Source organism: Micropterus dolomieu, linkage group LG17, assembly GCF_021292245.1.
Source record: "Micropterus dolomieu isolate WLL.071019.BEF.003 ecotype Adirondacks linkage group LG17, ASM2129224v1, whole genome shotgun sequence".
Taxonomy (NCBI): domain Eukaryota; kingdom Metazoa; phylum Chordata; class Actinopteri; order Centrarchiformes; family Centrarchidae; genus Micropterus; species Micropterus dolomieu.
The window spans coordinates 35186028-35201912 of NC_060166.1; the positions used below are offsets into that span (position 1 = coordinate 35186028).

Here is a 15885-nt window from a genome sequence, read left to right on the forward strand (position 1 = left end):
TGTGTGTGTGTGTGTGTGTGCCTGAAGTAGTCGTAGGAGAACTCCTCCAGCGTGTAGGGTTTCATCCTGTCGTCGCTCTCTGGCAAGACGAGCTGCGAAACACGAACAGACTCCTGTCGCTGATCCGGTGTCATGGTTACTAGCGCCTGATTGGTTAGATTACATTAGATTTCATTAGTTTAATTTGGCTTTTGCTCAAAGTAAATTTACATTAAGTGTCTGAATGATATCGATCTGATCTTAAAAGTCTGTACTCAACTTTTAAATTTACACACTAATATACTCCCAGATGGAAATTTTGCCTTCTGTTCATGTGTCATTCTGAGATCTACTGTGTTTTGTATTTAAATAGAAAACTAATTAAAAGATGTCGATTAGCCTTAAAGTTAGCTGTACACATTCTATAAAGATGATTGATCAGTCACTTATATAAATAACTCCACCAGAAATACAGTAATTATGCTGTGAAGGAAAAGTAGGATAATAAGAACATACTGGTTTTATGTTTTTGCTTTGTTCAATGCTTGTTTTTTTTTTTTATGTAAAAAGTCTGTTACAAACTTGGTTATGTACAATGTCAGCTGACCTCTACTTTTGTTTTTTCAAAGAACTCTAAACTAATATCAAATATCTACATTGTTCATTCTGATCCTTTCCTTCAGTTGGCTTTTGTTATGCGTAATCTGTCCTTTTATCTGTTAAGAAAACAATTCTCCCTAATAATCATAAGTTTTACTTTTTTGGTTAAACTGTGGCACAGTTTACTTAAAAATACTTTGTGAATTAAGACTGAACTGCGACACAGACGCTGCTTTCAGAGCTGCCAATAACATAAAAGAGCTTCCTCGCCACTAAGAGGAGGAAACCAGTGCCGTAAAGACGAGTCATCTTCTGACAACAAAGACCTTCATGTGTGAGTGTTACATCAAAGCTCTTGGATGTTTTTTAACTCTCACCACTATGTCTTGCGGAGGTCGGGTCACACATGGCAGGACATAGACGCAGTCGGCTGGGAAATCTCCTTTCTGATTGGTTCGTGCGTTGACACCGTGTGCCCAACCAGAGTTTAGGACCTGCTCGCCGGTGTCCTGGTCCAACAGGATCAGGTCTCCCTTCAGGAAGCTCAGGAACGTAGAATCCTCTCCAGCTGGAGGAGGAGGAGGAGGAGTTTTAAGGCTGCAACTAATCGATTAGTTGTCAACTCTTTTAATCTATTAATTGGCTTGAGTAATATTTTTCAGAAAAATTAAATGTAAATATTTTCTGTTTTATTTTATATGACCGTAAACCAAACTATCTTTGGGTTGGGGACAAAACAAGACATCTGAGGACATCAACTTGGGCTTTCGGAAACACTGATTGACAAACAACAAATCAATTTATCAAGAAAATAATCAACAGATTAATCAATTATAAAAATAATCGTTAGTTGCAGCCCTACTGAGGTCAGATAATTAACTGGTATTCTTCTTTAAAACTTCTGTCTTCTGTTCAGTATAGTGAATAGAAGGGTATAAAAAGGGTACCATCTCCCTTCAGGACTTACTGGGGTTGGGGTTGTCCTGCAGCGCGACCACAAACTTCGACCTCTTCCTCAGGCCTTCCAGGAAGGTCACCACCAGGTCGCGGATGTCCTCAGCGTTGTTGGAGGTGAAGGTGTACTCGTCTCCTTTGATGGTCGCCAAAGTGAAACTCTGACTCTGCAACTTTCCTCCCCTGAAAGAACAACAAGTCCTTCAAATTAAAAAACACATTCATTGATTAGTACTGCCTTCCAGAACAACGCATATAAGCATTTTCTAATTTGACTTCCTTATCAGCAGGACGTCTTCCTTTGTGCCTTTCAAAACAGTCACAAATCACTGTTTCCTGATTTGACACAGCAGCAATAAAGGTTTGGTTAGGTCAAAGCACAAAGACAACTTGGTTAAGGTTAAAGGGCCTTTGTTATCACGGTCATCATAAAAGTAACCGAAAAGGAGAGAGAAAGGGAGGATGTGCTAAGAGAGGCAATGTTAAAAAGAAAATTAAAATAATAAGGAAGTGGATGAAGGAGGAATGAAATCGAAAGGACAGGGAGAGGTTTAACTGTTAAGTGACTACAGCTCCCAGCATGCCTCACCTGCTGCTGGAAACTGCAGTGATTTCTGGGAAGGAGAGCTCTAAGAGGACCTGCTCTTGCTCGTCCACAAAATAAACCCCAGTCCAGTTGACGGCGACGATCAGGTCGTTTTTAGGCAGACTGGGACCTGAGAGACGGAGAGAACACAAGAAAGGTTTCACATCTCAAGGATTCACTGTCACAGAACCAAGAGGGCAAAAAGTATGACAACAACTTCTGTAATTCTGTATTTTACCCATAGATTCACCGTATGTATTTACAAAAACAGGACATCTTCATTCCCTCAAGATAAACTACATATTCTAAATGAAAACTACAGCCTAATTAGTTTGTGAAACACCATGAGGACAGTAAGTATGATGTCCTATTCAGGCTCAGGATGACATAACAGGACTGATATAGTTTCCCTCAACCAGCCAACATTCACTTGGAACATGAGAGGAGAGGAAAATAAGGAAAGCCTTCGGTTCACGAAGAAAAACTAAACAAAGTTGTGAAGAATATTTTCATGATTCATTTATGATTCAGTTTCTACAGACACTAAATTTCTCTTTTATAATTAAACATGAATAAAGTTAGGTGATGATGGTGATTTCCTGATCTACAGTAACACAAGTCATGCAAAATTATTAATACTACAGTAAAGCCGTTTCCACAGTAGCACAAAAGGGTGTTCTTCTGGAGCCTCCTGGCTCCTCAAAGATGCACAATGGAACATTTTCAATGAACGAAGGCCTTGATCAATTTCAAAGTCACTGCAGATCATGGACTTTTAAAAAAAAAAATTTAATAAATTGGATCATTCTGTCTGATCCTGTTTAACTGTTTGTTTTTTTTTTTTATTTGTTTTTCTTTATGGCTGAGGCAGCTCAGCCACACACATATTTCCATGGTATAATGATTGCTTTTGGTTGCTGTAATTAGTGCTTATATAAATGTGTGAGGTTGGCTGATGTATTAGCCTCTGTCCCATCCTATCCAATACATGGAACGGATTTGTATGTGCGCAATCGCCTATGATGTGTCTTTTTTAAATTACATGTTTGAGGTTCAGTGTGTTAGATTTAGTGGCATCTAGTGGTGAGGGTTGTGAATTGCAACCATCTGTCCAGTCTACCACTGCCCCCTAAACCAGGGGTATTCAATTAGATTTCAAAGAGGTCTAGTTAGAGAAAATTTCCCGAAGCAAAGGTCCGGAACATCAAAACGACGAACTTGCGTTATCATTCAGTACTATAACCTATAGTTGTATCAACACATGTTTTTAGTCAACAACGGACTGTCAAATCAAATAATATTTCAGTCAGTTTTCACATTAAACTGGAAGGATAATAAATAATAACTATTCAAATAATAAATTCTAAATTTAAGTAAACTAAACTAAAGTGCCTAATTTTTAGAAAAAATGTAATAAAAAGTGTAGCTTGAAGTGATGAAGTGTAGTCTTAACCAATTTCATAATAAACACACAAATGAACAGCTGTAATGCCTCCTCTTCTCTTTCATTTCCTCTTACAGAGCTACCACTTTCCTACTTTCTGTTGTTCAGTGAGAAACGTGAGCTCCAGCTCGCATATTGGAGATCTATGAGATTCTGGATTTGAACTGCCCGTGGGAGGAATGTACATGTAAAAATCTGTACATTCTTGATTAAAAGTCATGTGAAATCTCTTTTATCTTTTGTCCCTTCAATTCGGGTGTGTTTCCAAAACGTCTCTGGTGAATCTCGCAGACTCGACTCGCAAGCATCGGTATGCACAGATTTGATTGGCTGAGCAGCATCACATGAGAGGACTGGAGCACATGCGATTGTGAGTTTCCTGGTCCTCTAAACCAGTACAGTAAATGCTAGAAAAGCTGCGCGGGTTAAAATAGAAACGCTCCGTCACGAGGTAGTAAGTCTCAATAATAAATGTGCTGTAGGTCGGCGGTCCGGAGAGGACGGCGGCTGGGTCCGGATCCGGACCGCGGTCCGCCTATTAGTGACCTCTGCCCTTACCTTTCAAAGAGCATAGGACAGCTACGGTGGCTGACACAGAACAAAAGGGGTCTCTTCTGAGACAGCAGAGAGTGGCCAGTCAAGAAATGAGGTTTCTTTAGGTAGATTTATTAAGACATTATATTTACTTAATTATTCACTAAAACCATGTTATTGTGACTTGGCCACTGACAGATAACATGGAAAATGTGAGCCAAGAGTGTGAAACACTGTCACTGTTTCTGTACCACAGTCCATTATAAACCATACATTAGATAAAGTTTATACAAACATTAACAATGAAAGCATGTTTATTCTCTCTGTGATTATGGACCCTTGCAGAGGCCCGCCAGCAATAATATCTGACCTGCTGCCAGATTATGGTGCTTTGATAGCGGCAAAAAATATAAATAAATAAATGCTTTGATAGCGGTGCTTAAATAGATCTCAGTGAGATCAGCAACAGTTACTCACATAATCACTTCCTCTTTAGTGGATTTGCCTACAAAATAAAAGCGCAAGAAGCTTGTTTACTCTGTTTCAGTATTTGGATGTGAACTGAGCTTTTACTCTGAAAAAGAGTCTGTAGCCTGCTTGACACACCTCTGAAAGAGCCATCAGAAAAAGTGATTCCCCTGTTTCCATTTGTTGAAGAGAGAGAGAGAAAAAAAACATTGTCCCAAGGAGGGATTAAACACCCAACCCTTGGGTTGCGAGTCCTGCGCTTGACGTACTGAGCTAACCTAATAACATTTTGATGCAAGTCAATATTATGCCTTATATTCTCACCCACCGTCTAATGGTTGAAAATACTGCTCCGATGCAAAATTTACAGACCCCTGCAGGATATTACTACTTCTTCTACTAACGTACGTATTCAACATAGTGATAAGTGTCTGCACTGCGTGAATTCTACCAGAAGTGGAACAAGAACAACTTAGTGACAAAACGTGCTCTGTAGCGCTGTTTGTTTGTTTTCAGCTACTGTCCAATCATGACGATGCAATGTAGTGACGTCTATGAAAGAGGGTGCCCGCGGTTATGTAGATATAAATGTCTCATTCTAAGGTAATAAAAACACAATGTTTTATTATGTTTAAGGTCTTTACACACCACTGAAAACATAGTTACGGATCTTATATTGCATTTCTGTCGATAGATCCTCGGAAATATTACCCACTGAACTCCAAAAGTGTTTTGGATGATTGGATTTCGATTGGTGCATCCTGGGTGCCTCTGGTCACATGTTCAGGTATTACAGAGGTCGTAGATGCTCACCTGAGAACTTAAAGGCTTCATAGAAACGAGAGAAGAGCAGAGGCCACTTGTGGCGAGCGAAGTCCACCACTTCCTCCTTCACCTTCTGAGGGTCCAACCTCTTTTGGGTGTAGATGCCCTGAGCCACCAGAGACCCAGAGGTTTTAGTATGTTCATGTGTGAAAAGAAAAAGAAAGGTGAAAAAGAAACTATCATGTGTCTTGGTGGCAGACGGTGTTACATGCAGTTAATGTTTATGCAAACAGAGTAAAATTTGTGTACTTCCCTCCAATACGAATGAAACAATCCATGCATAACGCCCCAGTAGACTTAAAACCATTCAAAAACTGTTTACAGTATATTAAAGTATCATCTGGGCAAGTTGAATTGATTGTATTAGTGTTAAAATTGGATTTTAATTCAATGCAAATGCCACAGTGCCACTAGTCTCTAGACACTTCTTTAGCAGTTCTTTATCTCCATATCTTGGGCTGAATTAAAACAAGGAAGTTGACGTGAACGGCTTCTAACACTTGCCCGCTTGTAATGAACTAGATTACTCAGTATTACTGAATGAATTTTTCAATTAGCATTACAATTGTTTCTACCTTTCTTGCCTTTTCATTTGACTTCAGCCTAATCAAAAGGTCAAAGCCAAAGTAATGCATGACTATTATGTACTTGAGAATGTTTATAGACATTTTCAAATATACAGAAATGCATTTCCACACTCAAATTACATTAATCTACATGCATCACCAAATAACATCTTCCCATACTGAATGACTTTCCTTAATATGTGATATCCAAATCAAGTTAAAATCAAGGGCATGTGATAATATGTGATACAATTCTGTATCTCTTAACTCTAAATGTAAAACTTTTTTTTTCTTCAAACAAGACTGAGGCCAGCCATCCTGCTGGCAGCTCTGTGTAGTTTAACAGCTATAATGTTCATTGTGTTTACAATCTTAGTTTACAGTGTTAGCATGCTAATATTTGGTAATGCCAATATCAACCAGCTGGTGGTGCTAAAGGACAACAGAAGGGATCACCAAAGTCAGTAAGATGCATCATTGTTTGGCTATCCATCCAATAATATTTGAGTTATTTCAGTCTGCACCAAAGTGGTGGACCGACCGACTGACCATCCCTAAAACTAAAACCTGCAGGTTCCCTTCTAGATAATTTCACTGGGAGGATGTTGAAAGACTTTATCACAGTGACAGGCACCTTTTTGTGAGCAGCCATGATTAAATGAGCCCATTTCTCTACAGTCCTGGAGGTGCTGATCTCTCTGTCGGGGACGTAGGAGGGGATGAGGCTCAGCAGGCGCTCGAGAAGGATGTCTGAACCATAGTCAACATAATACTGCTGCGAGGCCAGTTCTGCCAGGTCATCCTGGGAACACAGAGAGACACATACTGGTAAGTTTGTTTGGACTTGTGTTCTTACACTTGGTGCTGGAACTTGGACCGGCAACCCTACAGACCGAACCACTGCCGTCCTGGCAGTAGTATCATCTTCTCATCTAACTCTTCTCAAGAAAGCGAATAAGTGTATTTTCCAAATTGTCAAACTATTTATTTGAAATAAAGAACCAAACAAAGAGAAACGCACCCTGTCGCAGCGATATTCTCCGAATTTGATGCCCCTGACAGTTTGTTGGTAGATTAGGTTGGTGGCGACCTGGTCGTCGGCGGGGGAGTGCCAAGGCGTGAAGATCTCCTTCCTAAAGAACAGCCTCCAGGGGGCGTTCCTCTCCTGGGCTCCCTGCTCCTTCGCGTACTGCTCGCACTGTGACACGGCGTCCATCACATGGTCGTTCCCGCTGCCTAAAGAGGAGACCTGCAAAAGGAGATATACATACATTACTTCTGATACTACAAACACTGACTTTATTTAGTTTCCTTCACTAGCGGTAAATATTTTATCTGCCAATTCTTAAATTCATCTAGGCTTGAAAATATAATATGAATTTATTTATATTATTTTCCTTATTATTCCAAGGACCAGGTTCTGTTTTACAACCTCAGAGTGTGGACAGTTTTGGAAAAAGAGGACATTTTTTCTGGTCCTCACTTTGAGGATCGAGTCTTAAAATTTTTTAGATCTATAGTGAGCACAGAGACAACAAAACAATGTGAAAACATATTGCAAAAACATCATACTTCACAGTGAAGCTTAAACATCCAAGTCATCTAACAATAAGCAAAACTTTAAGGTTAGGGGCTATTCAGGGCCAATTATGGTCCTTGTGTGTGAGTGCCCACCTTGTCAAACAGCGCAATGTAGAGTGAGAACCCAAATCGGTCCCGCAGGTTGATTTTGTCGGACAGGGCGCTGCAGAGCTCCTTGGCTGTGGTAGCCGAGTCCGTCAGAAGTGTTTTGGTCGTGCCGTCCATGAACGTCACCGGCAGCATGATGGGCTTCTTTGACTTGGTGGCCTGGACATAAATTTCAGAACTTTAGTCGAGTTAGATCAAACTGAAAAGGCTCTTTGCTTTAAGTTATAGAATTGTTTATAAGGTGCCTCTCATTGTTTTCAAATAACTTCACAGTCTCTCTCTAGACTACATCAGCGACCTCCTGACAGTTTGTTGCTAACAGATCACTGCGTTCTGCTCACTTAGTCACACTAACTGTAGTACTGTCATTTACTGTTTGATTGATTTTAAATCACTTTTTTTGTCTGCTATGTTTTTGATTATATTTCTTGCATCTGGGGATGGCTGGAGCTCAGGAGGCGGGAGCGCGTTGACTGCTAATCTGTAGTTTAGCCATTCGATCGGCTCCTCTAGTCTGCACGTCAAAGTGTCTGTACGGCAAGTTACTGAACCCCTATCGGTGTGTAAATGTTCATTTCTGTTTCTGATGAGCAGTTGGCACCTCTGCCATCAGTGTGTAAATGTAGACATTATCTGGTTGTAAATAATTATTGTTGTATAAACTGTATATACTGTGTTTACAGTGAATATATATATCTACGTAGACTGTTACTGATTCTACTTTTATTGTTTCTGTTCTTTTACATTCCTCTGTGCTGCTGTGTCAACCTGAATTTACCCCACAGGGGATTAATAAAAAGGTATATCTCACTGAAGGGCGCTATACAAATAAAGACCATTTACCCTCTGTCGTTTCATGTGTATTTTTCATAATATATGAAGCTTGAAGCTTTTTGTATGAAACATGCAATATAATAAAAACCACGCATTTTATATAAATCTATAGTACATTTCATACATCAACATTTCTGAGTGTATTTGTACCTGTAGCTCCAGCCAGGATGGAGGTTGTGTTCTCGTCCCGTTGACAAATGTTCGCCTCAGTCTCTCTTCACAGTACGGAGCGTACCCCGGCGGCCCACTGTTGATGAAGTTTCTCAGATACTGTAGGTAAACAAAAACAAAACAGGTGTTAAGGTTCCACATTAACAAAGAGAAAACGACAAAATATGGTGCAAATTCCTGAGGTAGCATCAAGAGGGCAACATTAGAAAAAATAAATTACTAACAAGTGACAGATAATTAATCTAGCTTTCTCACAAAAAAATAAAAACACTGCTGTAAATGTAGGATCAATTCAGGAACAAACCAACTGCAGAAATCTCCGTCAATTTTGTGCAAGCATGTGATTTAAAAACTTTAATGGTATTTGATTTCAGACTAAAGCATGAGAACATACAAATCCAAGAAGTTTGATGCCCTGACCTTGACAAACTTGTCTGAAGGGGCGAAGCAGCCGACACACAGAGAGATGAGGATCCAGCCGCGAGCGTGAGAACTCTTAGACGGATTCTGACTGAGCTGTTTGCAGATCTGACAGTAGATCTCATCCCTAACACACACAGTTAGAATTATTTAGTTTTTAAAAGTATTTAAACTTTATTAAACCCAAAGTCTCTTGAGATACACTGGGTCTGTTCAGGTACCCACACTTGCATTTAGTCAAGTGCATGTTCATGTGCTCTCCTGCGTTAGGCAAGAGTATCCTACATAGGTGTGATAGGTATGAAATTATAGGAAACCAAACTAAAGCAGGGAGGAAAGTGTGCTGATAGTAAAGGAGGCAGAGAAAACAGAACATTAGCTGAATCGAATGTCCGAAAATGCAGAGAAGTGGAAGGAGATATTAGACAACAATACAACAGATGCTTGAGAAGGAAGAATGTTTTTCGTTATTTCTGTACCCCTGGCCAAAATAAGTCTTTTTCAAATCACATTCATCATATACCGTGGGGACAATGACTGAGGTCTAAGGGTTAGGGAATGCATTATGTCATTGGTATGTCCCCACAGGGATAGAGGAACAAATGTGTTTGTGTGCATGTACCTTAGTGCTGGTCTCAGGATCCCGTTACCGATGATGAAGTGAAGCTTCTCCAGGTTGGATGTCGGCCGATCCTCCAGCATGCTGTTGCCGTGAAGGCTGTTCTCGCCGTCGTTCAGGCGCTTTGTGACCTGAAATGCATCACACTGTAAATTTCTAGTTCTGCAATGTGTAACTCAGCTTTTAATAATCCCCCCCTTTCTCTTTCTCTCACCTCCTCTGTGATCTTGGATTTCTTCTTCAGGGTGAGTGACACCAGTTTGTGCCGGACACTGTTCTTCTTGTGGCTCTCAGAGTGTGGCGTCTAAAGGCAGTACAAGACTCATAGTCAGTCATCTACTGGCAGCACAAATGAGACATAACTGTGACACTCAGACTGAAGTCCGGGACCCAACAAAGGTTCCACAGAGTCCTCAGATGGTGTTGTATAATAATATCTTAATGTGTGAAGTTACAGGATAATGTAACTATATAGTGCATTCTAAGCCACTTTTGTTTAAACCACTCTATGTATGCTTTAATAAACACTATATGTAAAGTCTTAATGTGTTTTAAGGTTTATTATGCTGTAACACATACATACATACATACATACAGGGTTTAAGACATGAAAAGCATTCCTGGGATCTTTTACTGGTGTCTTAGATTAAATTAAACTGTCTAGAAGTATGAGCACTTTTAAGTAAAACGCCCATAGTCAATATTAACACATAAAGTACGTTTTAATAATATAGTTTAGGAAAAATCTGTGAATAAGGGCATAGGAATAAAAATGTATAGAAAACAATGATAGCGAGCTGAGCAGTTAGTTCATCTTGAGCCTGCCAAGATGTAAATTGGGTTTTTGTCTTGCAAAAGAATAAAAACTCTATTTCGTCAATTTTTGAGTGGGCTTTTTTGAACACCAAGTTGCTTCCTGTTTTTACAAATAAGTTTTATAAGTTAAATATAAATACATAAATGACCCGCTTATTCAATATCTTTGGAAAAACTATGACCTTTTAAAAAAAAAAAAAAAAATGTATTTAGAAACATATATTGTATTTTAGAGCAGGGACAAGATTTACAAGGATTTATTGAGGATGAAAGTAAAACAAGACAATCTTACTCCATTTATTATAGGCCGATGAACTAACTACAGCTAATAATTTATAAACTCAAACTATATAAATCTTGTCCCACCCATCCCTGCTCTCCCTCCCGTCCCACCCCTCCTCTTGCTTACCTCACCCTCTCCCTGCAGTGCCTGAAGCTCTCTCTTGTAGGTCTTCTTTCCCAGCGTCTCATAGATTTTGGTCATGACGGGGATCTTCTCGCTTCCGTCGCTGATGGCCATGTGGTACTTGGGCTCCGGCAGATCTCCCATGAACCTCAGCACTGTGATCCACACCGCCAGAGCAGCCTGGGTCGGGACATGGAAGAAATATATTCATCAAGTTTATCAGGACAAATGTTAACTGTAGAAATTAATGTTAAGGTCAGTGCATCTTTACGATTGGTGGAGAAGATGGATAAAATAAAACAAGTATATAACAGGTTTTGTTACCTATGTCATATTTAATTAATTCCCATTAACCCCAGTGCTTCCAACAGTAAACATGTCACACGTGATTACAGTTACATTATTGACAGCATCTTTCAGAGAAACAGCAAAAATCTGCTGTCTAAAAGTGGTTAGACTGTTGTGGGGTCAGAGGTCACAATTGACCTACCAGCTGGTCGCCCTCGTCGTCATGGAACAGGAGAGGCTGTTTGAGAGGCCGTCGGACGTAGGTGTGCGTGGTGGGGCCCTGAAAGTATGTGGCAGCATACTTGGCGAACTTGTACTCCGATAAATCCTCCTCTTCGTCGTCCTCAGGCAGAGGAAGAGCCTCATCCAGATCCTCCTCCACCAACTCCTGATGGGTTCGCTCCAGGTCCTGCAGAACAGACAAGGCTTCAGTCACCACTGTCAGGTGAAACTTCCAGAGTGTTTAACGTCAGTGTCACGGCTGCCGCCGTTTGTATGTGTTGTATGTGTATGTGACAAAGTCAAAATAGGCCGCTGTCATGGCCCCGTTAAAGCATAAAGGTTATTTAATCCATTTCATACTCTCTGAAACTATTTACATACGTTCATTCATTTTCCCCACTTACGAATAACTAACTTCCTTCCTCCTCATCATATACCTACATCATGCACAACTCCTGTGTGTCTCTGTGTTACTCAAGGTATCTGCTTACTTTGGTTTTATTAACATATACTATTTAATGCACTTCTAGCTGGATAAATGTCAACCGACAATTGTGAAAAAACAACCACAAGAATCAATATATTGACATACAGAAAGAATATGGACTCCTTAGATTGCACAATGCAATCATACAAGAAAAACAGTGCACCTCTGCGGCTCCAGAAATAAGGAAAAATTACGTTTTCATACTAAATCATTTGTGCCTTCAGGTCTCTGAAACACTTAAGAGTCTGACTACTTAAACTAAATCAGATTTGCTAATGTTTTACAGTAATATATATATATATATATATATATATATATATATATATATATATCTCTCTCTCTATGACTGCTATACTACACTGGTTTAAATAAATAATCTATCTTCGCAGTAAAGATAGCTGCAGTGCTAGATGTGGAGGCTGGGGGATCATTTTGATTACAGGAATTACATCAATGATTTTCTTGATCTACACTGGTAAAACAAAATTACTGCCTATAGTTAAAGGTAATGCTGTCACTCTGAGTATCAGTACTGCAAGTTTCAGAAAGCAACACTTAAGACTTTCTGTTATACTACGTACAAAATGAAATATAAATCACAAATACAATTTAACTTAAATCTAAAATAAAGTACAAAATAAAACTAACTAAATAAACCAAAAATCCTTTATGTTTTAATCTGACTGAAAAGTAACTTGGCTTAAGACACTTCACACTGGCAGGAAAAGAAATGCATCATCTGTCAGTTTGTGATCAAAATAAACTGCCGGGTCCCTCAGATGTTTTAACCTTTAGACCACTGTAGACATTATTAGATTTTTTAAGGACTTGCAGTCAAAGTAAATCTTAAGCATATGTATCAGTAACTGTAAGTTTGTTTCAGTGTGTAACTGTGCTGACAACATGATTTGTGGGTTTAGTGTATTTTGTGGCTCTAATATTGTGGTAACAGTGACAGGAAAACCTTCTGTAGGCTCACCTCAAAGCCGGCGGGGGCTTGTCCCTCCTGTCCCGGGAAAGAGCCCGTCGTCCCCAGGAAGCCGAACATCTTATCCACCATGTCGGAGTCATTGACGGGCTCCAATCGGGCCTTTTCCATCTGCTCCACCATCTCCTTCTTCTTTCGAACCTCCTCCTTCTCCTTCTTCTCCCGCTCTGCGTCCTCTTTTGCCAGCTGGGCCAGACGCTCCTAGAAAATAAAAATATCACATCAGTTTTGAAACAACAGTGTTATAACAATAATACGAATAATATCCGCAAACAAACCAGGCTTCTGCACTATTTTACTATAAACAGGAGATGTTTTATGAAAGCTAACAATCATTGCCGTCACATGCACTTAAGTCTGTCTTATCAGCATTGATTGATCTTATCATCTTAAACCCTCAATGGGTTTGAATGAGAAGTAAAGTTTGATATTAGGGCTGGGCAAAAATTGCCAAAGATGATTTCTACAATGAAACATCGGGATGGACGATGCCATCGGGCGGGTGGGGGCGGGGGTTCGTCTTAAAAAGGCATGTGTTTCCCGCACACACTTCACTTGGTAAAAAAGTTAATATTACGTTACAAGACACGGCAGATACTTTACGAGTACCACTTTAAGCAACAGTGAACACATTAGTGCAGATGTCAATCTGTACCATGTTGGTTTCCGATCGGTTGATAGGCTATGTCATTAACAAGCCGACATGCGGTGCAGCTACTGTGAGTTTGGGGAGAAGAGAAGTCAGAGGCAAAGCAGTTAGATTTACAAATAATACTAATAATAATGCCCATGAGGGATTAAAACATGTGGTGTAATGTAAAAAATGAAGATGTTATCTCTGTGGCGAGAGTTGGTAAAACGTCTATCAGTGAGAAAAGATGACAACCTGCATGTAACCGTACTGAATAAAACCTGGGCAATAATCCACAAAAGATCCTCGGGATATCCTGAACTTGAATAAAGCATTACAGTTCACTATTAGATATAACAGAAACCGAGGTTTTGAACATGTCAAAGCCTTTGTTGAGCTCCCACCTGGTGTTTGCGTTCAGCCTCAGCCTTCGCTTTCTTTGCAGACATCTGATTCCTCAGTTTGGTCTCTTCAGCCAGACGCATCTTCTCCGCCTCCAGCCTCCTGCGGTACTAAAGGGGGAAAGAACACCTTGCAGTGTTGAACAGGCGGTGCTTTCTTTACCAATAAGTGTCAAAGAATGTTTAATCTGGTGAGTATTTGAATCCTGTATACTGTGCTGTATGCAATGTAATTGGTGGATTCAAGTAAAGCATTTAAATGTGTGCAGTGGTGCACTTCAAGTACATTCAAAATCCTATATCAATATATTTAATAAAGCATTATATTGCTTCAGTGTAAACATGTAAAATAACCACTTTAATGTTGTCGTTTTCATAACTATATTATATCAGGCAGTTAGGTAAGGCAAAATCTTAAAATCTTAATCTGTGTGTATGTGCGCGTCTACCTCTCCCTTCAGCCTCTTGTACAGCCGGCGAGCGATCATGCCTCTGGTGTAGGCCTGGATGGTGATGACGCCCCACAGCCGGTGTCTGAATGCCCGGCGCACCAAAAAGCCCCGACAGCGACCCTGGAAGAATGTGATTCGCTGACGGGCCACGTGATACGACGCGCACAACTTCCTGGAGCGAACGAGAGCCTGGAGGCGAGAGAAGCCTGCTCGCATCTGAAGGAACACAGAAAAAAAAAAAAAAAGAATACAGAAAGAGAAGAAAGATTTATCTTCAACCTTTTTAATAATAATTAAATCACTCAAAATAAGCTGCATCATGACTCAATCATGCCGATTTCAAGAGCAAATCTTTGACCAAAATGTTCATCTGCACTTTTGTTTACACTTTTCTATAATTTAATTGGTTGTGTATGTGTGACGTGGGTTTGAAAACACAGATATGCTCCTCACAGCTCCATAGTTCTTCCTACAGTGATACCCTCTCCACGTCTTCTGGATCAACACGGCCGACTTCCTCATCTTCAGGAAGTTGGATCTGATGGCAGGAAATTAAGAATCTCAAATTACTTTTCTAGGTGTGAACATTTCAGTTTTCCTGAATCTCATGGAGCGTGACACTGGGTCAACCTCTTTTCCAGTTTCATCAAAAGCTTTTTAGGCCGTACCTGTCCTTGAAACCTCGAACCACCTTTTGAATGAGGATCACCATGTCCGTGATGGCTTTGTCTCTCTCAATCTCCAGCAGCATGTCGTGGTGATCCTACACAGCAGGAGACAGAACAGATACAGTGAGGAAAGTATTTGAACACCCTGCCATTTTGCAAGTTCTCCCACTTAGAAATCATGGAGGGGTCTGAAATTGTCATCGTAGGTGCATGTCCACTGTGAGAGACATAATCTAAAAAAAAAAAAAAAATCCAGAAATCACAATGTATGATTTTTTAACTATTTATTTGTATGATACAGCTGCAAATAAGTATTTGAACACCTGAGAAAATCAATGTTAATATTTGGTACAGTAGCCTTTGTTTGCAATTACAGAGGTCAAACGTTTCCTGTAGTTTTTCCCCAGGTTTGCACACACTGCAGGAGGGATTTTGGCCCACTCCTCCACACAGATCTTCTCTAGATCAGTCAGGTTTCTGGGCTGTCGCTGAGAAACACGGAGTTTGAGCTCCCTCCAAAGATTCTCTATTGGGTTTAGGTCTGGAGACTGGCTAGGCCACGCCAGAACCTTGATACGCTTCTTACAGAGCCGCTCCTTGGTTATCCTGGCTGTGTGCTTCGGGTCATTGTCATGTTGGAAGACCCGGCCTCGACTCATCTTCAATGCTCTAACTGAGGGAAGGAGGTTGTTCCCCAAAATCTCGCAATACATGGCCCCGGTCATCCTGTCCTTAATACAGTGCAGTCGCCCTGTCCCATGTGCAGAAAAACACCCCCAAAGCATGATGCTACCACCCCCATGCTTCACAGTAGGGATGGTGTTCTTGGGATGGTAC

At 40.3% G+C, this 15885-nt stretch overlaps 1 protein-coding gene across 1 annotated transcript in view; it reads right to left on the reverse strand.

Annotated features, from left to right (window-relative positions):
* The window catches only part of myo7aa (myosin VIIAa), a 54569-nt gene that overhangs the window by 9776 nt on the left and 28908 nt on the right, over positions 1 to 15885 (reverse strand). Inside the window, exons 19-37 of the mRNA XM_046074067.1 lie at positions 15049 to 15143; positions 14834 to 14918; positions 14378 to 14596; positions 13932 to 14039; positions 12888 to 13097; positions 11402 to 11608; positions 10915 to 11091; positions 9904 to 9993; positions 9693 to 9820; positions 9071 to 9197; positions 8630 to 8749; positions 7631 to 7804; positions 6978 to 7205; positions 6591 to 6758; positions 5379 to 5496; positions 2123 to 2249; positions 1547 to 1716; positions 957 to 1147; positions 22 to 146 (exon numbers count right to left, since the gene is read on the reverse strand). Coding sequence (XP_045930023.1) covers positions 22 to 146; positions 957 to 1147; positions 1547 to 1716; positions 2123 to 2249; positions 5379 to 5496; positions 6591 to 6758; positions 6978 to 7205; positions 7631 to 7804; positions 8630 to 8749; positions 9071 to 9197; positions 9693 to 9820; positions 9904 to 9993; positions 10915 to 11091; positions 11402 to 11608; positions 12888 to 13097; positions 13932 to 14039; positions 14378 to 14596; positions 14834 to 14918; positions 15049 to 15143 — 2867 coding nt within the window. The remainder of the gene's footprint in view (positions 1 to 21; positions 147 to 956; positions 1148 to 1546; positions 1717 to 2122; positions 2250 to 5378; positions 5497 to 6590; positions 6759 to 6977; positions 7206 to 7630; positions 7805 to 8629; positions 8750 to 9070; positions 9198 to 9692; positions 9821 to 9903; positions 9994 to 10914; positions 11092 to 11401; positions 11609 to 12887; positions 13098 to 13931; positions 14040 to 14377; positions 14597 to 14833; positions 14919 to 15048; positions 15144 to 15885) is intronic.